The sequence below is a fragment of the Panulirus ornatus genome, chromosome 57 (assembly GCF_036320965.1).
Source record: "Panulirus ornatus isolate Po-2019 chromosome 57, ASM3632096v1, whole genome shotgun sequence".
In the NCBI taxonomy this organism is placed as follows: Eukaryota; Metazoa; Arthropoda; class Malacostraca; order Decapoda; family Palinuridae; genus Panulirus; species Panulirus ornatus.
In genome coordinates, this window is record NC_092280.1 from 21,456,267 (window position 1) to 21,479,916 (window position 23,650).

Genomic DNA, 23,650 nt, shown 5'->3' on the forward strand with positions numbered 1-23,650 from the left:
CTGGCTTATAAGGTAAACGTTATAGAAATTCATTATCCAATAAGACCTTGAATTTGTGCTGTGGTTCTTGCATGCTGTTTCTCACGTATCTGTAAAGTACAGCGTCGGCCAATTCTAGGTCTCAAGTGTTGACTAGGCTGTTTCATCACTGTGACCACGTTACCATCACATGGTACTGTGTTACTGAACAACTAGGCTGTTTCATCACTATGACCACGTTACCATCACATGGTACTGTGTTACTGAACAACTAGGCAGTGTTTCATCACTATGACCACGTTACCATCTCATCGTACTGTGTTACTGAACAACTAGGCTGTGTTTCATCACTATTGATCACGTTACCATCACATCGTGCTGTTACTGAACAACTAGGCTGTGTTTCATCACTATTGATCACGTTACCATCACATCGTGCTGTGTTACTGAACAACTAGGCTGTGTTTCATCACTATTGATCACGTTACCATCACATCGTGCTGTTACTGAACAACTAGGCTGTGTTTCATCACTATTGATCACGTTACCATCACATCGTGCTGTTACTGAACAACTAGGCAGTGTTTCATCACTATTGATCACGTTACCATCACATCGTGCTGTGTTACTGAACAACTAGGCTGTGTTTCATCACTATTGATCACGTTACCATCACATCGTACTGTGTTACTGAACAACTAGGCAGTGTTTCATCACTATGACCACGTTACCATCTCATCGTACTGTGTTACTGAACAACTAGGCAGTGTTTCATCACTATTGATCACGTTACCATCACATCGTACTGTGTTACTGAACAACTAGGCTGTGTTTCATCACTATTGATCACGTTACCATCACATCGTACTGTGTTACTGAACAACTAGGCTGTGTTTCATCACTATTGATCACGTTACCATCACATCGTACTGTGTTACTGAACAACTAGGCTGTGTTTCATCACTATTGATCACGTTACCATCACATCGTACTGTGTTACTGAACAACTAGGCTGTGTTTCATCACTATTGATCACGTTACCATCACATCGTACTGTGTTACTGAACAACTAGGCAGTGTTACATTGACAGTTACCATCCACGTACGGTTATGACAACACTTGCTTCATCACCTATTAAGACAAGTTATCACATGTACTTCTACGTACCGACGGTCATCACTATTGTCCTTTAACTCCACATCGACTGTTTACTTGATCCGGCTGTGTTACACTTGTCACCTCTACCTCGTAAATTACAGTGTGAGACTGATGCAGTGATATTTCCATGCTCATTACAATGGACATTTCGTGAGATATGTTTTATATATTGATCCCACCGAACTGATGACGTGTGAATAGCGTGTTCTCGACCACTTTGTTCACGTACCACACAATGTGCTTGCGATGAGAGGCTGTCTTAACACTTGTGTCACGTACCAAACATGTACTGCTGTTCTCTGACAACCAGGCGTGCATCATAGGCCCGTTACCATCTCATCGTACTGTGTTACTGAACAACTAGGCAGTGTTTCATCACTATGACCACGTTACCATCACATCGTACTGTGTTACTGAACAACTAGGCTGTGTTTCATCACTATTGATCACGTTACCATCACATCGTACTGTGTTACTGAACAACTAGGCTGTGTTTCATCACTATTGATCACGTTACCATCACATCGTACTGTGTTACTGAACAACTAGGCTGTGTTTCATCACTATTGATCACGTTACCCTCACATCGTGCTGTGTTACTGAACAACTAGGCTGTGTTTCATCACTATTGATCACGTTACCATCACATCGTACTGTGTTACTGAACAACTAGGCTGTGTTTCATCACTATTGATCACGTTACCCTCACATCGTACTGTGTTACTGAACAACTAGGCAGTGTTTCATCACTATTGATCACGTTACCCTCACATCGTACTGTGTTACTGAACAACTAGGCAGTGTTTCATCACTATTGATCACGTTACCCTCACATCGTACTGTGTTACTGAACAACTAGGCTGTGTTTCATCACTATTGATCACGTTACCATCACATCGTGCTGTGTTACTGAACAACTAGGCAGTGTTTCATCACTGTGATCACGTTACCATCACATCGTACTGTGTTACTGAACAACTAGGCAGTGTTTCATCACTATGACCACGTTACCATCTCATCGTACTGTGTTACTGAACAACTAGGCAGTGTTTCATCACTGTGATCACGTTACCGTCACATCGTACTGTGTTACTGAACCGAGACACAACTATCGTTCCAGAAGGAAATACTGTTCTGGTAGATATTTTGGCTCTGATCTTCCTTGCAGTATTGTCCACACACACACACACAGACACACATATATATATATATGATAACTACACTCCAAACAAGACCGTATTTACGATAAGGGAATGGGAGTGAGGTGCCTCAGGGCCACTACAGTTAAGGGAATCGTACAGAATATAGTAATTGTTATATAATGTTTTGTTAATAGTATTAAGCAATTTTTTTTTTTGTGGGTGGGCACAAGTGCATTGGAGACCCATGTCTCAATGGTCATAGTTTAGAATATTTACAAATGAGCAAGTGTTCAGGCTTGTGATAACTTTGCTCTACTCATATTTTGCGAGACATGATTTGCAGCGTTGGTAAAGGAGAGTGTGGTGGTGTCACAGCCTTATTTCGCAACTCCTTTTTTTTTTTTTTGTTGGGGGGAGGGAGGAACGAGTGGATTATGTCGACGGTAGCTCGCACGTACTGCCAACCCGCGGGACGTGTAGGCTGCCCCGGACTGGGGTCTGTGTGGCCTTCATCCCTCCTGGGAAAAAATACTGCACAGGGGCCCCCCCAATACATACTACATAGGGAGGCCCCACACTGCATACTACACAGGGGACACCACACTACATACTACACAGGGGGCACCACACTACATACTACACAGGGGGACCCACACTACATACTACACAGGGGGACCCACACTACATACTACACAGGGGCGCCCCATACTGCATACAACACAGGGAGCCACACTACATACTACACAGGGGCGCCCCACACTACATACTACACAGGGGCGCCCCATACTGCATACAACACAGGGAGCCCCACTACATACTACACAGGGGCGCCCCACACTCATACTACACAGGGGCGCCCCATACTGCATACAACACAGGGAGCCCCACTACATACTACACAGGGGCGCCCCACACTGCATACTACACAGGGGGCCCCACACTGCATATTGCACAGGAGGCCCCACATTGCATACTACACAGGGGGCCCCACACTGCATATTGCACAGGAGGCCCCACACTGCATACTACACAGGGGGCCCCACACTACATACTACACAGGGGCGCCCCACACTACATACTACACAGGGGGCCCCACACTGCATACTACACAGGGGGCACCACACTACATACTACACAGGGGGCCCCACACTGCATACTACACAGGGGGCCCCACACTGCATACTACACAGGGGGCCCCACACTGCATACTACACAGGGGGCCCCACACTGCATACTACACAGGGGGCCCCACACTGCATACTACACAGGGGGCCCCACACTGCATACTACACAGGGGGCCCCACACTGCATACTACACAGGGGGCCCCACACTGCATACTACACAGGGGGCCCCACACTGCATACTACACAGGGGGCCCCACACTGCATACTACACAGGGGGCACCACACTACATACTACACAGGGGGCACCACACTACATACTACACAGGGGGCACCACACTACATACTACACAGGGGGCCCCACACTGCATACTACACAGGGGGCCCCACACTGCATACTACACAGGGGGCCCCACACTGCATACTACACAGGGGGCCCCACACTGCATACTACACAGGGGGCCCCACACTGCATACTACACAGGGGGCCCCACACTGCATACTACACAGGGGGCACCACACTACATACTACACAGGGGGCCCCACACTGCATACTACACAGGGGCGCCCCACACTGCATACTACACAGGGGGCCCCACACTGCATACTACACAGGGGGCCCCACACTGCATACTACACAGGGGGCACCACACTACATACTACACAGGGGGCCCCACACTGCATACTACACAGGGGGCCCCACACTGCATACTACACAGGGGGCCCCACACTGCATACTACACAGGGGGCCCCACACTGCATACTACACAGGGGGCCCCACACTGCATACTACACAGGGGCGCCCCATACTGCATACAACACAGGGAGCCACACTACATACTACACAGGGGGCCCCACACTGCATACTACACAGGGGGCACCACACTACATACTACACAGGGGGCCCCACACTGCATACTACACAGGGGGCCCCACACTGCATACTACACAGGGGGCCCCACACTGCATACTACACAGGGGGCACCACACTACATACTACACAGGGGGCCCCACACTGCATACTACACAGGGGGCCCCACACTGCATACTACACAGGGGGCCCCACACTGCATACTACACAGGGGGCCCCACACTGCATACTACACAGGGGGCACCACACTACATACTACACAGGGGGCACCACACTACATACTACACAGGGGGCACCACACTACATACTACACAGGGGGCCCCACACTGCATACTACACAGGGGGCCCCACACTGCATACTACACAGGGAGGCCCCACACTGCATACTACACAGGGGGCCCCATACTGCATACAACACAGGGAGCCACACTACATACTACACAGGGGGCACCACACTACATACTACATAGGGGGCCCCACACTGCATACTACACAGGGGGCACCACACTACATACTACACAGGGGGCCCCACACTGCATACTACACAGGGGGCACCACACTACATACTACACAGGGGCGCCCCACACTACATACTACACAGGGAGCCCCACACTACATACTACACAGGGGGCCCCACACTGCATACTACACAGGGGCGCCCCACACTACATACTACACAGGGGGCACCACACTACATACTACACAGGGGGCCCCACACTGCATACTACACAGGGGGCCCCACACTGCATACTACACAGGGGGCACCACACTACATACTACACAGGGGGCACCACACTACATACTACACAGGGGGCACCACACTACATACTACACAGGGGCGCCCCACACTGCATACTACACAGGGGGCACCACACTACATACTACACAGGGGGCCCCACACTGCATACTACACAGGGGGCCCCACACTGCATACTACACAGGGGGCCCCACACTGCATACTACACAGGGGGCACCACACTACATACTACACAGGGGGCCCCACACTGCATACTACACAGGGGGCCCCACACTGCATACTACACAGGGGGCCCCACACTGCATACTACACAGGGGCGCCCCACACTGCATACTACACAGGGGGCCCCACACTGCATACTACACAGGGGCGCCCCACACTACATACTACACAGGGGGCCCCACACTGCATACTACACAGGGGGCACCACACTACATACTACACAGGGGGCACCACACTACATACTACACAGGGGGCACCACACTACATACTACACAGGGGCGCCCCACACTACATACTACACAGGGGGCACCACACTACATACTACACAGGGGCGCCCCACACTACATACTACACAGGGGGCACCACACTACATACTACACAGGGGGCACCACACTACATACTACACAGGGGGCCCCACACTGCATACTACACAGGGGCGCCCCACACTACATACTACACAGGGGGCCCCACACTGCATACTACACAGGGGGCCCCACACTACATACTACACAGGGGGCCCCACACTGCATACTACACAGGGGGCCCCACACTGCATACTACACAGGGGGCCCCACACTGCATACTACACAGGGGCGCCCCACACTACATACTACACAGGGGCGCCCCACACTACATACTACACAGGGGCGCCCCACACTACATACTACACAGGGGGCACCACACTACATACTACACAGGGGACCCCACACTGCATACTACACAGGGGGCCCCACACTGCATACTACACAGGGGGCACCACACTACATACTACACAGGGGGCCCCACACTGCATACTACACAGGGGGCCCCACACTGCATACTACACAGGGGGCCCCACACTGCATACTACACAGGGGCGCCCCACACTGCATACTACACAGGGGCGCCCCACACTACATACTACACAGGGGGCCCCACACTGCATACTACACAGGGGGCCCCACACTGCATACTACACAGGGGGCCCCACACTGCATACTACACAGGGGCGCCCCACACTACATACTACACAGGGGGCACCACACTACATACTACACAGGGGGCACCACACTACATACTACACAGGGGGCACCACACTACATACTACACAGGGGGCACCACACTACATACTACACAGGGGGCACCACACTACATACTACACAGGGGGCACCACACTACATACTACACAGGGGCGCCCCACACTACATACTACACAGGGGGCACCACACTACATACTACACAGGGGGCACCACACTACATACTACACAGGGGGCACCACACTACATACTACACAGGGGGCACCACACTACATACTACACAGGGGGCCCCACACTGCATACTACACAGGGGGCCCCACACTGCATACTACACAGGGGGCACCACACTACATACTACACAGGGGGCCCCACACTGCATACTACACAGGGGGCACCACACTACATACTACACAGGGGGCCCCACACTGCATACTACACAGGGGGCACCACACTACATACTACACAGGGGGCACCACACTACATACTACACAGGGGCGCCCCACACTACATACTACACAGGGGGCCCCACACTGCATACTACACAGGGGGCACCACACTACATACTACACAGGGGGCCCCACACTGCATACTATGTCGGATGTAAGGTAAAATAATGTATTGAAAAATACATGGATTAAACTCCATAAATATTGGTAGCCCTGACTCTCAGAGGTGTAGAGTTGGGGGAAAGTAATTACATGTACTTATGAAATAGTTTTGCCAAAATACCAGGCCAGTGCTTAGCACACACCACAGGGAAACCTAGATTTACGAACGAGAGTCAAGTGAATTTCGTAATTTCAAGTCTGATGTGCGAGATGGAGAGTTTGTATATTTTGTGAACTAAATGCCAGCAGCCCGCGTGTGGGTAAGGCAGAAAGAAAAGTAAAAGAAACAACCTGGGTCAAAAGAGAGAAAGAAAAGAAAATTTGGCAGCCTCGCAGTTCAAGGCCAGGGTATATAGAGGTCAGTCCTTGTGAAGCTTATGTCCACAGACACTGTGAGATGCAGTAACCAGGCAGGTGACGCATGTATGAGAGGCCCGGGATACATGCTGACATCTCACAGGAGCAGTGGCCGAATGATAACTGAAGAACACAGCGCTGAGAGCGTTATTTTTCATTGAATTCCAGGTTATACCAGAGAGCAGACACAGTCTAGTGGGGAGAACGTATGACATTCAAGACTAAATAACGGGCCGACGACAATTAGGTGAATTAGCAAGATGAGAGGCGGCGTGAAGCCTATCCCAACACCGACCTTGAGAAACTGCGGGTAGGACCAAATGCCGTACACGCTCAGGCGGCGAGCCTCTCAACTGGTAGAATTTAGTTCATGTTGTGGGTCAATGTCGCAGCGACAGGTCAGGCGGCCTTCGTTAAGGCAACAAGATGCAATATTGCCCGGCTGTTCTTTTCCTGCCATATGTTCAGTTACCTTCACCGCCCAGCACCCAGAACCGCCCTAACTGCTACGTGGCCGGGCGTACGTGTATAATTACGAGTTAGTACTGCTGCTGCTCTGGCAGCGGGGCCCGCTACTCACGGCACCAACTGGACAAATCACTTTCCCTGTGAGTGAAATCAGCAACAGCGTCCCAGGTGGGGCAGTGCAGGGACGCCCGGCTACTACCCGCCAGTACCTCCACCCTCGCCGTGAATTACTACCGAAACGGACCCACACTTCTGTTTAGATTGTATACACACACACACACACACACACACACACACACACACACACACACACATATATATATATATATATATATATATATATATATATATATATATATATATATATATATATATATATATATATTCTTGGGTGATTAAAACGAAAGCAATTAGCAGTGAATAATCTTTTAAGTTCCACTAATTTCCTATTATTTTCAAACCGTTTCGATTCTCAAAACTTATGCCAGCATGTCTGAGGTCCATTTGCTAGATGTGGCATTCGGTGCCAAACTGCTTAGACCAGTATAAAAATAACAGGTGGTACTCACAAGTAGCTTCCATCTTAGATATTCTGGTGGAAAGTAAGTGGCTGGCTGAAATGTTCGCTCACTCATCGTTAGAGTTTCAGCACTGAGGACGAGTCTTTTGACAGACTGTCTGCTTGTGTTCCCAAGTCTACTATTAGTCCTCTTTGAACTCTGACACTCATAACAAACCAAAAGTACGAGGACAACTCTTGCTTGCTCTGGTTCCCCACTGACCTTTATTTCTGAATGTTTTATGTATATATATATATATATATATATTGGTGTTACCGGGCTCCGCCTTCTTGAGGTCACACCTGATTTAAGTCATCTTTAGTGACGCTTTATCATTGGGAGTAGCTTTTTTTGGTAGTTTTTTTTTTTTTCCCTCGCCCAACGCAGCTTTACCGACTGTGTCAGGGAAGTGCCTTGAAAAGAGTTCTGTTTACTCTTAAGATCTCCCACATAAACAGATCACCTAATTAATTATTTAATTATGCCCATTAGACATCGCACCCAACATTGAAAACTCCAATTGCTATTTGATGTTATGTGTGTTAGCCCCTACATACCTATTGATCGTCCAGGATAATAGTTATCGGATGCACCTTAAATTAATAGTTCCGGTGTTGGATGTTTAAGCTGATTTATACTCGTGTTCCCCCATTGGTGCCAGTATACACGTAATCTGCCCTGGCCTCTTCGTAGTCATTTTGACTGTGATCTAGAATATCTCGAAACCCAAAATTGCGTCATTTTATATATTTCAATATAGATCTTATGATATATGTTAATAATAATAAGTAGAAAGTTATATTATCAGTTAATTTATTCTTAGGTTGATTGAATATTATATCATAAAATCCTGATATGATGTTCTAAGATATTTCTCTTAAGTGCTTTCATGTTGGAATTTCGTGTTCATGGGAAAGGTTCTGTGATGGCATGATAGTTCATTGATAAAAAAGATTTTACTCCGATGATAAAACCTTCTACGTGATTTTACTCCGGTTGGAACCCCATGCGGTGGGAGTCTCGACTGCCAATGATTATGTCTGTGTATGATTAGTTTTATTGGTATTTTGGTGTTTTGGGAAGAGTTTATCACTCATGCAGACCTGTCTCCAACTTGTATATGTGTACCATGTCTTTACTCCTTTGTGTGAATACATACACACACCTGGGACCCATATATCGACCTGCCCCGAGGGGAGGATGAGCGATTAGAATTGGCTGTGATTACAGTATGTGTGTGTGTGTGTGTGTTTTTGCTTACACGTGTTGCCCCTTCTCTTAACCTGCACACACACACACACACACACACACACACACCCTATGCGCCAACCGTATGCCAGATGTTTGATTACCTGTTACTGTACGAGGAGGGAGCCTTATGCTTTTGGTTCCCCTATCTCGAACTATCCCGATTACCACACCACTTTCTGAACTTCTATATGTTCTCTGAATTTATGGATTTCTCGTTAACTTCAATCCATTCACCACTGTTCATAGACTACAAAGTGCTTCATTATTACATTCTTTCTAACTAGTTTCTTTAATTTCCTGTTTTGGCTTTTGGTTGTTTTTTTTTGCAGCTTGTCTCAAAGAATGTTTACTGTTTACATCATCAAACTGGATTTAAAAAAGAAAGGTTGTGATGAGGTTACCCCTCACTCTTTTCTCTATCCTTTCTCAGTTAACTCGGCTTTCTTAATGCTGGCATCATCCTTCTAGCCCTCTTCAGGACCTTCTCTATTAGTTCTTTGTGCCTCTTCAAGTGCAGTGACCAAACTCATGAAGCAAATCCTACTTTTGGCCTAACACAGGATGTGACTAGCTTGCCGAACATTTCTTAATCCAAATGTTTTTTTCTAGATATTTGTTAGCTGATATAGTTCGTCTCTTGTATTACTACTCTCCTGATGTGGGTCTGGCAGCTGGGTGAGAAGGATGTCAACTTCCAAGTCTCTATAACGCACACATTTCTGCTGATTATTTCCTGTTCGATGACTATCATACTGAAGTCTTCTCACACTGCTCCCCGTCTTCGTTCTGTTACATTTACTAGGGTTGACTTTCGTCAGCCAGGTATCGGACTAACACTGGAGTTGGTCTTAGTAATGTTGTAAGTTGAATCACTCCCCGTGGCTTCTTAATTTCCCCTCGTGACCTTGGCGTCCGCAAACACGTTAGGGGTCGGTACGAATACAGTGCTTCTGGTGCGTCATTTACGTAGATCAAGAAGAACAACAGTCCAGCTGCCCGATCTTGGTCACCTAAACCCTGTTGAAGATGTTTGTGTGTGTGTGTGTGTGTGTAGGTTTAGAGACATACACTGTCGATAATAGTAAATACACTCTGCATATCTTGGTCTTTTACGAGAAAAGGTCATTCGTTGACTGGCCTCCTGTAATAACGTACGCCAGCTTCATCGTAATGGCGCTCTAAAACACGAATCCTCCCTCACGTCAACAGTTGCGAGAGCGGCTGGTTACTGCTGTAAATGTAAGAAGATCCAGCCTTACGGAGTTGAAACCTTCACCTGATACCATGCAATACCTGTACTGGACCCGGCAATAATACCATTCATTCCTTTGTATGAAGGATGCAACACAAGCTGAGGTGTAAACTCGTGCAACACAAGTGTAAGTGATTACCCGCGCAATACACTGAAGGAGAAACCCTTGGAATTTCAGGACATCTGACGAAGATGGTACAGTTTTCTAATTATTGTCGACTTCTTTGTTATATGTGGTGTTCTTAGGTCAAGGTCAGAATTCCGGTGCATGTTCAATAGTCTTTGAACATGTTCAGTAGTCCTGGAACATGTTCAGTAGTCCTAGAATATGTCTTAGAAGTTCTTGAACAAGTCTTACGAGTCCTGAAATAAGCTTCAAGAGCCATGGACTGTGCCTCAGGAGTCACGGATCATGCCTTTGGAGTTCTGGAACAAGGTTCATGGTCCAGGAAGATGACTCAGGAGCCATGGAACATGCCTCGGGAGTTTTAGAACGTGTCCCAAGAGTTCTGAAACATGCCTTAGGTGACCTGGAGTTCTTGTCTATGCCTCAGGAGACCTGGACCATGCTTTAGAAGTCGTGGGCTATGCTTCAGGAGTCTTGAAACATGCCTCTGGACTCTGGAAGAAGCTTCAAAGGTCTTTGAACTTGAGTCATGAGTCACAAACCATATTTCATGAATCCTGGAGCAAGCTTGACACCTAATACGGGCTTCAGGAGTCTTGGCTCAGGGCCCGGAAGCCCTAAAATACGCTTCAGGTTTAATGGAAGAGGCCGCGGGAGTACTGGAGTAAGCTTCAAGGGTCCTAGAATTAGCGTAAAGGACTTCAGTAAGCCTCAGGAATTCTGGAATATACCCTTAAAATCTTGGACCAAGCCTCAGGATTCCTGAAGTCGTGGGTCCTGGAATAAGCTTCAAGATTTGGAGCAAGCCTCAGAAGTCTTGGAATATGCCTTAGGAGCCTTGGACCATGGCTAAGGATTCATGGAAAAAGACTTTGGAGTCATGGACTAAGTCTCCAGAGTTCTGGCAGAAGCCTCGGAAGGCCCTGGAACAGGAGTCAACAGTAAATGGAAGAACTCCTCGGGAGTGGTAGAATAAGCTTCAGGAGTGTTCTGGAAGAAGCCGCAGGAGTCACGGGCCACCAGTCACGACGCCACATACAGCACGAGGATCTTGTCATGTAACTATGACAAAGGAACGGAAGTGTTACAACGTCACCTTGATCATACGCGTAACAAGCACAGAAATCAAAACGGACCTTGCAGGAACTGTGACACATGCAGGGGAACCACCTCACACGGTAGGGAACACGTCACCGTTTACGTTACTCGTACAAACCTACCAAGAATCACAACAAAGAACGTGTCAGTCATGACGCGAAACATAACAGAAGTCATACGGATCATGACGCAGGAACAGTCTGACGGAAGTGCAGGAGTCATAATACATGACGCAGGAACAGCACCAGAAGTAGCGGCAAGTGGATATCATCAACAGGAATCATTCCAAAGAGACGCGTTTGTTTACCTACACCAAGACTATTGCGATGACGACTCACGAGACTAGACGGAGTGCTGTATAATTCAGCTACGAGAGGGAGAGAGCTCATGTGAAGTAGTATTGACACGAGTTTCTCTCAGTGTTGTCTGGAGGCCATGGATACTACAGGCAGGAAAATAACAGTAATGTTGTAGGACGTGGGGAAAGGAGAGGCATTAAGGAGAAGTAGGTCAGGAAGGCGCGTCTTCTGAACCCGTAGTCGCTGAACGTCACTCAGAGATACGAATCCAGAGAACATGTAGTCTCCTGGAGTAGTGCATAGGGTATGGGGAGGACTGAGTGGCAAGGCACAGTACAAGAGACCACCATCACCAATACAGTCCACAAGAAAGAAGGTAAACACAGATCCAAGAGACTGTGGAGACTCTTCATCTCTCGAAACACAGTTGTTTGCTGCCGGTCCACCAAGCCTTGCAGCAGCTGACGCAGATCACCACCATTGGCCGGGCAGCTCCCACACACATATGAGGACAACACGACGAATAAAACAACTTGGAATCCCAACGAACGAATCAAGGTGAAGGAATATTCAATGTTCATGACACTGAGAATCAAAATCAAGCCAGAAGACGCTAGGATTATAGAATAGCAAAGTGATGTCGCACACGACGTTGGGATCTTGACTGGATACAAGAATCACACGCACGACACCGACACTCGGGGAATCTTGACGAGGTGTACACCATCACTACCTCCCGCACGCCGGCCACCAGCATAGCCTGGGTCGTCAACCACTTCCTTGGTCACACCACTACAACCTGACCCTTTGTTTCCTTTCTCCCTATACGAGCTACGTACTTTCAACTACAATATGGGTGAAGGTCACATTTACCTATTGTGTTGAGGGTTTCGTTCGGTACGCTTTGCTGAAACAACTGATCGCCCGATCATTGACTTGGCTTTTGATTGGCCAACGAGATATCAATTATACATTGTGTCTTTGGTTGGCCAACGAGACATCCATTATACATTGTGCTTTTGATTGACCGAGATATTATCAATTATACAATGTGACGGGATGACATTCTGAACCTTGTACAAATAGGAATGTCGAAACCATTTCTTGGTTTCGACCCTAAAACTCGCAAGATCCTACTTCGAATAGACTATATTGCGAAAACCAAACGTAAACACAGTAGTTTTCGTAATACATCCGAAGATTCTATCTACAGTTTGTATCATTATGAGAGGAAGAATGACATATACACAGAATTATTTATCATGTGGATAACACGGCGCCCATCTGGCCTCCATTTATCACCAGAGTGGACATAACCCTCTTACAGGCTCTCCACCTCGGCCAACATTACCACCACCCTGTTGTTTCATGGTTGCCTTGGTCAAGTACAAAAAACAAAAACAAAACAAAAAATCATGCTATCCTTGCAACAACAACAACATGCGAAGGTACAGACAGCGACGTCAGGTTAGGGAGAAAGTTGGACTTACCCAAAAATTAGTGGCGGGGCCCTCCAGCTCGGCGATCTTTTCGCCATTGCCGTCCATCAGCACGATCCAGGAGTGGGTGCCACCCCTGCGGGGAAGAACAAGGTTAGATAGACCCTGACACATCCCTCCCCCCATGAGAACAGTTGGTGCATAAGGCCTTTACTCTCTCAGTCACATCCTTAACAACACAAATGACCAGTGTTCTTTTGGCCTTTTATTATTAACTTACATTCCTTATTACGTTTTACACATGCTCACTTAGGAGTGTTAAGTCACACATGCCCAACATACGTCCAGTCTACCAATATCTAATTTAAACGGTAAAATCTAATACACCCTAACCAAAATGTTTTATGTAGGCTTCAACAGTACATACCTTATATTACTTACAGAAAAGAAAGTGTTCTCTACCTTCTGTTTCCTCCACTTGGCATCTTATGAACTAACTGTGACAGTGGGAGTCAGCCTTTCATGAACTGTTACTTACGAGCAATATATATATATATATATATATATATATATATATATATATATATATATATATATATATATATATATATATATATATATATGCGTGAGAGTGACACATTAGGAAATTTAGGCGAACACAACAAACTGTAGCGCCTGAGGCAGCCACCAACCACGATCCTTGACACACAAACGCCGCTGATCTAGGGGGCCTGGCAGGAACATCTCGGACCTCGATGCTAATTTTGATTTCGGACCCCTTAATTATCCCCCCTTCCTTTATTCCCCCCTCTCCCTCACCCCTTCACTCTTGTCTTCCCGTCATTACATCACACCGAACGTTCTGGATTTTACAATTTGCGAGGGTGAATGTTACCAAATACCAGCTTTGCTGCCTTTTATCGCCCGAGCTCAAGATGCCTCGTCTTCGAATTGACCTGATCGCAAGCCGAGCCAGCAGTATATGGTCAGTATGGCAAAGGTGTTTAAGTAAGTTGAGGAAAAAAGAATCGGTCTACAAGTCGTTGATAAATTCATGGGTACTTACGGATGATTTACGCAGATCATTTTATTTTGCAACATGCTATTATAATAAAGTGGTAGATGATTGAGGGGTATTGTTAAGGTGCCACAATGATCTTTCATCCGGACCTTTGCCATCTACCAATATTGTGGGACTGGCACCTTAATCATGTAGGTAAATGAAGAGAAAGACTTAAGTGTAATCATTTTTAGCGATCGAAAGCCATGTTATAAGTCCAATCAAGGACTCCAAAATTCTAGGATTAATTAATAGGACTAGTGCATTCGAATTTAGGTCTGTGCACCTAATCATAACTATACGTCACTGGTGACTCCTCCCCACGTTTTCTGTTTTTGTCTCCGTGTTTAAAAAAAGGACTTAAGATGATGTAGAGTACAGCAACGAGCTACCAAGATGATTGCAACTATGAAACAAAATCTTTGAAAGCCAGCTACACGTCTTTGGACTATTTAGCTTTGACAAAAGGAGGGCTAAGAAGTTATTTAATACAGTTATTCTTAATTATCAAAGTAGTAAGTTAAAGCTAGATCTGTTTGATTTCTGGACAAATGTACTAAGAATGAGGCAGAGTGCTGCTCTTCTGCACCACGACACATGGCATTATTAACTGATTAAAATAGATACGTCTGTGAGTAGACTTGCCATGTACTTGGCTTCTAGTCTACGACTGACATTATTTACGCCTTCTTAGCAACAGATAATTAGTTCACGGGTATATTTCCCTGTCATGTATGTTTTTTCTTGTTTTTACCTCTTCCAGTATGACGAACAGCCTCAAAAGGACTCTGTTGTCTGTTGCCGTTTGCATTCCTTTGTACTGAAACAAACATATATACAAGCTGATTTGTGTAGCTAATCTGTCTAACTTCGCTTTTCTGAGAAAACCATAACTCAAATGAGTAAATTAGGGATAGTTAAGACGCGGCTGCGAAGATGAACTGTAAACATGGTGAGGGACAAGTTAGAGGGTATCGCCGAAGTAACATGAATTTGGATAGAAAAAAAATTATTTCCCCATTATCATTTATACTAAGGTTCTTAATATGACTTAGAGGGTAAACCTGTGACTTTAAGGGAATATGTGAGGATAATCAAGTAAGATGTAGGAATTAATTAAACTTACAAATAACCATTTTTCTTTTTATTCTTCATAAGTTACTACCGTTCATTTGGCGTTTTGTATCACACCGTTTGTTAATGTAATTCATTGAGTGCAGACATGATCAGTAAGGCATTGGAACAATTACAGACAGATTCATTAACTTAAGAAATATAATAATGTACATTTTAGTTCCTTCTGTTTTGTTCATGAAATTCATATGGTATCCCCAAAATGTACATTCGTATGTTTTATCATGTTTTCACGCGACGTCTTAAGCATACAGGCGTCACTATTTAATAGTTTTTTGTTCCTGGTGATCGAATTATTGGGCTGATTTATTAAACTATTTATTGTCCAATTACAGCTATATAATTGTTTATATATTGGCGCGATTTTCTGTCTTTTCAGTTATGAAGCACGAGCGTCATGGGTGACTGAACAAAGTGTTCGAGTGTTATATTTTACAAGACCACGATAAATACTGCATTTGTTTGCACATAATTTAATTGCTCCACCGGCCTCATGTGATCAGTGTCATTCTACGATTCCATCTTAATGTCCGGAAATTTTGTAATAAGAGACTGATCACGCAGACACCCAGAAGCTCAGCCTATCACGTAAAAGCCTACAGAAAATGGGTATTGAAACAGTCCTGAGAGATTCCACCACTTCTTTCTGCTGTTCTAGAATCCTGAACGGAAGGTAAGACTTCTTGGGTGATACAATGCTTTACACAGCGAATAGTCAGTAGAATCCGAACAAGCGATAGGTGGAGCTTTGTCTTCGGCTGTGAGCAGGACGGTAATTTTGGGATGTCATACTCTGGGACTCCGAGTGGATCCCTTCAGTTTTAGGTTATTGCTACTAGTCGATTCTCTACTCCGTCACTAGTTGCTTAGAGGTCTTATACCCCATAATTTCCCTCTAATTCGAAGTCCTTCCTGTTTTGTGAGGACTTGTAAACCAATGAAATATGTTGGCAGTAAAGAATAAAAAGTCCACTTGCGTTTATCTGAGTGGTGCCTCTAAACTGGCACTTTAACGCAAATAATCACATTTCCAGCCAAGAACCAACATTCCACATTAATAGCAAAACCATATATAGCTTTAGCCTCTGTACGAGTAAGACAGTACCCAAAGCTTCAACTTGCTAATGTCAGTACTTAGTGATAGGGTAGAAATGCCTAGCGGTGATAGGGTAGAAATACCTAGCGGTGATAGGGTAGAAATGCAGATAGGGTAGAAATACCTAGCGGTGATAGGGTAGAAATGCCTAGAGGTGATAGGGTAGAAATGCAGATAGAGTAGAAATACCTTGCATAGGGTAGAAATACCTATCACACCAGTGATATCAGAGAAACTAACGTTGGGGTCGGACCGTCGGAATACCAAGGTCATGAATGAACACCAGACAACGGACTTTCCCAGTCCATTTGGCGTTTTGGTAAAAAAAAATTAATTCACTTTACACAGGTCATCGACTAAGTCGTATGAAGGAAAATGGCTGGAAAGAATGTTTGTTGTTTATACAGTCATGCTGTCAAGGTGTCTGATTTTCATCCGATTAAATACTGAGAGTATATCGTAAGACCATGTTACGTATTAAATGTGTTTCTTGTTCTTAATGTTTAGGAAGATCAACTGACTACTTAGTGAAAAACTGAAAGCCATTTAACTAACAACAGTCAACTCATAGTACGTTAAATGTTTCATATTTTTTAGATTTCAAAAGTTCTTCCTCGAGAGAAAAAATGAATTCTTGCAGTGCTAGATTTGAGACGTTCTAGCTGACGCTGCATTGATTTATTAGAATGCATCGCAGTGATTCGGCAGGACCTCACATTAAATACAGCAAGCGCATTTCATGTGCAGTTTTACACAGGAAATACAACTGGTTTGCAGTCTGTGCATTGATCCGTATAATCAGTAACCATGTTGTCCAAAATCATGACGTGCAACCCGATCGAAAGTTGTAAGCTACCGTGTGGGAGGGGCCCTGGTACGGGCCCCTCGCTCACCAGTGACTTGTCTTGACCATTCACACTCAACCGCATCTAAGCCACAGTGAAAATTTGATACTCTTCGCCATTTTTCCACAAGACTTAATTCGAAGGAGAGCAGACATTAGGTCATATGTAAACGATCATGAAAATAACTACATGGACTTTTCCATGGAGTAGATTTTAATCAAAAGCAGAAATACTCGCAAGCATAACGCGAATATTTCTTGGGTATGAATGTGATTTCCCCTTAACAAATCTGAATACATAAAATACTTGTAACTATGTCAGTGCTGAAGAGCAGAGCAACAGCGAACAGCTCGACTTTTTGGGTGATGCGTTATGTTGACAACGGTTTAAGTATGTAAATCTCTAGAAATATAATACAGAATAATAAAGATCAGTTTCACACACCGCTAATTCATGCCAACACTCCTCCTCCAAGCCTTTCTCTTTGAAAATGAGCACATGCAAGTGTACCCAGTGCAGTTGGAGTGACCATGTGTAACAAGGACGATTATAGCTGTTGATTTAGTAGTACACCTGACCATAAACATATATTACGTTACTGCCGTTCGTTTGCCTTAATGCGTTTGACGCAGCATGGTGGAGTGAGTGCAACGTAGTACACCTGACCATAAACATATAATACGTTACTGCCGTTCGTTTGCCTTAATGCATTTAACGCAGCATGGTGGAGTGAGTGCAACGTTTCCATGATTGTCGCATATTGCACCTCACAAGACCTTCAAGGTCAAACACTACTGACGGCAGTAGTCAACAGCTTTCTATTTACACTATCATGGTAGAAAAAAAGAATACTCGTTTAGTTTTGGCTAAAATAACACGCTACTTTTTATTTTCCACAAGTCTTAAAAAGCTGTTCAGTGAGGCATCCTCTTGATATCTTGCAGGTGGATATGTCTCCTCGTGCGCCCTGGTGTGTTTCCTACACCAACTTTGGTCTAACATATATGCCACATCCTTCTGAATATCTTGGTCAGTGAAACTGAAGACAGTTGATGATAACAACCAGAAATTAATTTACCTATAGTTATATCAAGGTCGCAGTTCCGGTGAAGTGCAGGGCACTGAGTCAAGCCCAGAGTCCGTCCTGTTCACATTAATTTAGTTCCCCCGCAGGACGTTGGTCATAACCCCCCATGATTTCACCGTGTCCCATCCTCATTAGTTTTCGTGGCCAAAATGAATCTCGTGTGGCATGAATTTGGAGTCTCTCTCTCTCTCTCTCTCTCTCTCTCTCTCTCTCTCTCTCTCTCTCTCTCTCTCTCTTGATTGTCAGTCTTGTATACTCGTACTCCTCGTCTTCACGTGTCGGGCAGAACAGGACTGAAGCTAATAACGTTCCTTGTGACACCACCACCTCCTTCCCCCGTAATGTACGGTCACTGCTTTATCCCTGTGTGTCCCGACAGTGTACACCTAGTGTGACCTGGTGTCCCGACAGTGTACACCTAGTGTGACCTGGTGTCCCGACATTGTACACCTAGTGTGACCTGGTGTCCTGACAGTGTACACCTAGTGTGACCTGGTGTCTCGAAAGTTAACTTGTCAGTGGCCAAAACGTTATCCATCGACATCTCTGACTTTATTATTATTATTATTATTATTATTATTATTATTATTATTATTATTATTCGTAGTAGTGACTTTATTATTATTATTATTATTATTATTATTATTATTATTATTATTATTTATTATTATTATTCGTAGTAGTGTAATAGTGGTGTAGTAGTAGTAGTAGTAGTGCGAACGATATGCTCTCGAAGTTGGCGTGTACACGTCGCCAACATTCGGATCACGTCTTGCAAACATTCTCTCTTTGTGTCATACTGGACGAAGGCCGCCGCCACCCCCAGCAAGCAGCTTTTGTCATGTGCTTGTGGACGCGACTGCGCGCCCCTCACCACCCACCTCACACCCAGGGCCACGCGCGCCGGGAGAACAGCATATGTTCAGCAAGGTCACGGCGGACTCTTGGTGGCGTATATGACCGACGGTAGACCACTAACGCTCACACCTTGCTGAGGACACCTGGACCACGACCTGGTAGTCCTGGTGCAGTCAACTGGACCACGACTTGGTAGTCCTGGTGGAGACGAATGGACCACGACCTGGTAGTCCTGGTGGAGACGACTGGACCACGACCTGGTAATCCTGGTGGAGACGACTGGACCACGACCTGGTAGTCCTGGTGGAGACGAATGGACCGCGACTTGGTAGTCCTGGTGGAGACGACTGGACCACGACCTGGTACTACTGGTGGAGACGACTGGACCACGACCTGGTAGTCCTGGTGGAGACGACTGGACCACGACCTGGTGGGTACATATGATGGCAGGAGAGCGTCGCATAAAGCAGGTCAACTCGATGGGCCGGATTTATCAGCCAGTACCAGTCATAACAAGCACTTGTGAGCGCGCGCGGCCTGACGGTGCAACTCCGCTGATGCCATTACGCAAGGTGTCTCTGTAATGACTCGTCATATTCTCAAGGAGAATGACCGACTCCGCAGCGTGGAGCTAAGGTAACCAGTGCTGTCCACAGACGCCTTCCAAAGCCTCAACCCGTGGTCATCACATCTGTGGTCGGCAAGGCTTGGCACAGGCAGCTTGCTGAAAATCAGATGTGTTTAACATCCATCATGATTAATAACTCGAATTTTGCTATGATAAATGAGAAAAATCAGATGTATTTAACATCCATCGGGATTGATAACTCGAATTTTGCTGTGATAAATGAGAAAAATAAGATGTATTTAACATTCATCGGGATTAATAGCTCGAATTTTGCTGTGATAAATGAGAAAAATCAGATGTATTTAACATCCATCGGGATTGATAACTCGAATTTTGCTGTGATAAATGAGAAAAATCAGATGTATTTAACATTCATCGGGATTAATAGCTCGAATTTTGCTGAGAAAAATCAGATGTATTTAACATCCATTGGGATTAATAGCTCGAATTTTGCTGTGATGAGAAAAATCAGATGTATTTAACATCCATCGGGATTAATAACTCGAATTTTGCTGTGATAAATGAGAACTTGACAGCCTTACACAAAAGAAAAAGTTTGGAAATTATTTTACCACGAGCGTCCGCTTGACTTGTTTACTGCCTGACCATCGACAGCTGAAGAAGGGTGGGCCGTCATGTTATTTTCTTCCCCTACACCGCTAACTTTTGGAACTGTACCAAATAATGTCTCATCGTGTCTCTTTAAAAGGCTTTTTTTTTTCATCGAAAAATCTTAGATTATTTTCTTTTCGTATATGTTTCTCTGTAGCTCTTCTAATACTTATCATGTCCGTGCCCTGAACCTGCAACATGATATATACAGCACTAGCAGATTAAGGACCTCTCTTTCTTGCTCCCGGGATGCCGCTAACCAGCTGACCAGTGACCTTTTGACTCATTTGAAATTAGCAGATGTTCCGTGAACAACAAACCCTTCTTGTATATCGTCGGAGAATGGTGGAATAGCAATGTTTAGTGGTATAACTACTCGCCCACCCATTTTTTTCATTCTTATAACCCATATTGCCGGTACAGTCTTTCATAACAATAAAAATTTTGCCAAAAATATATCGGAAAGATTAGAAGGAATTTACTTGATCACGCGCTCAATATATATAACTCTCTTTCCCTACACTTTGAAGCTTTGGATATCTCTTTGCTCTCATGTCTTTCCCAACAACTATGATGTGGCACATTTCAGAAGAAGGTTTTTTCCTTTCCTCAAGAATTCTTTGATAATTTCCCTTGCCTCGTTTTTTTCGCTTTCATTATCCTTTCTACATTTCAATATAGATCTACGAGAATCTTTATAAAAGGCTCCTGCAACCCAAGGCTGCACTACCCCCAGCAGTAGGGTTGTAGACTGCTTTAGAATGAGGGATTTGACGGGACTGTTCCCAGTGATACAGCCTCGCCAAAGATGAATTTTTGTTTACTCTGTGTAAGTAACACCTAGCAGGCGGATTCAATATATATATATATATATATATATATATATATATATATATATATATATATATATATATATATATATATATATGTGGGGTGTTAGTGGACTCCGCCTGCAAGGAGTTACGCCACGACTATAATCTAAGGTTTTATCATTATCACTGAACGGAAGGGAGTGGAACATATCGTGGAAGAAGAGCTGCTCACTCCAAACAAGTCCATCATTTCCGTGGTGCTGATAGCGACGTAGCCTCTGAGGTGCAGGAGCCCCGTAGTACGACGGGTCCTGGGGTTATATGATGGGAGAAAACTGTCTCATGTGATGGGTGGAGGGAGGCCGGATGTGGACAACAAGTAATGGAGGAAGACGCCCCTGAGAAGGCTTGACCACGCCACCTGAACCTCTGTAGGTTCTGGGAAATATAGAAGACAAACGAGAAATCTGCAAGTTTGGAATAACGTGTTGGTGAGATTTATTACAGTTTGCACCTGGCTTTAGAGAGTTACCAGGTACGGTCTGAGGTACCTCATATTCTTCTGCTGTTGCAGACGAGTTCGTGCCTCCACGGTCCGCTCCAGTTCAGCCCCACACGTCTCTCCTCCTGCCGCAGGATGTCTGTCATCAAGGGTAAGACGTCAGCTCGCTGTGTGAAGTACGACACCCCCTTCCCGTGAAGCCATTTAGAGGTAATCATCATCCGGATTATCATTATTTCCATGTTTGGTTTGAGCGTAATCTACGTCGTACGAGGCGTGATGCTGCGGGCGATAAGGCACTCGAGGGTGAAGTGCCAGAGATAGAGGAGCGCTGGCCTGATTACTGACTCACCCCGCCTGTGTACCTTCCTGCCCCGCTCCCCACCCAGGCTCACGGTGTCAGCTGACACTACGTGGCCCTGGCAGGTCACACCCAGGCTCACGGTGTCAGCTGACATCACGTGGCCCTGGCAGGTCACACCAAGGTTCACGGTGTCAGCTGACACTACGTGGCCCTGGCAGGTCACACCCAGGCTCACGGTGTCAGCTGACATCACGTGGCCCTAGCAGGTCACACCAAGGTTCACGGTGTCAGCTGACACTACGTGGGCCTGCAGGTCACACCAAGGTTCACGGTGTCAGCTGACACTACGTGGGCCTGCAGGTCACACCCAGGCTCACGGTGTCAGCTGACACTACGTGGGCCTGCAGGTCACACCCAGGCTCACTGTGTCAACTGACACCACGTGGCCTGCAGGTCACACCCAGGCTCACGGTGTCAGCTGACACTACGTGGCCCTGGCAGGTCACACCCAGGCTCACGGTGTCAGCTGATACTACGTGGCCCTGGCAGGTCACACCCAGGCTCACGGTGTCAGCTGACACCACGTGGCCCTGGCAGGTCACACCCAGGCTCACGGTGTCACCAGGCACCACGTAGCCAGCAGATCACAGCCAGGCAGAGTCTGCTGACACATGGCCCTACCCATTACATCAGCAAGCCTCCAAAATGGCGGAAATATTGTCTCATACGCTGCAAACACGATGGCAGAGAAGGTTAAAGGTCGGTCAAGACCAGTGATGGGGTCGTCAGAGGTCAGGTCAGGTGAAGGTCACAGTCAATGATAGTAAGAACTTATCTAGCACAACACTCCTACCAGCGCAGTGTCGTAATTTTACCATTAAATCCTACGACACACAGCATCATTGTATATAGGGTGGAATTTCTCCAACGCGCGCACCCACACTTCGGCACCAATTTGTGAGTGAAGGGTGTGCGTCGCGACCGC

General features: G+C 45.8%; 2 protein-coding genes across 3 annotated transcripts in view; one reads left to right on the plus strand and one right to left on the minus strand.

Moving 5' to 3' along the window:
- The window catches only part of Nagk (N-acetylglucosamine kinase), a 90,406-nt gene that overhangs the window by 61,825 nt on the left and 4,931 nt on the right, over nucleotides 1–23,650 (minus strand). For both annotated transcript variants that reach the window (XM_071694635.1, XM_071694636.1), the window contains exon 2: nucleotides 13,779–13,863. In XM_071694635.1, coding sequence (XP_071550736.1) covers nucleotides 13,779–13,863 — 85 coding nt within the window. The remainder of the gene's footprint in view (nucleotides 1–13,778; nucleotides 13,864–23,650) is intronic.
- The window catches only part of alph (protein phosphatase alphabet), a 217,465-nt gene that overhangs the window by 54,468 nt on the left and 139,347 nt on the right, over nucleotides 1–23,650 (plus strand). The gene's annotated exons all lie outside the window — the stretch shown is intronic.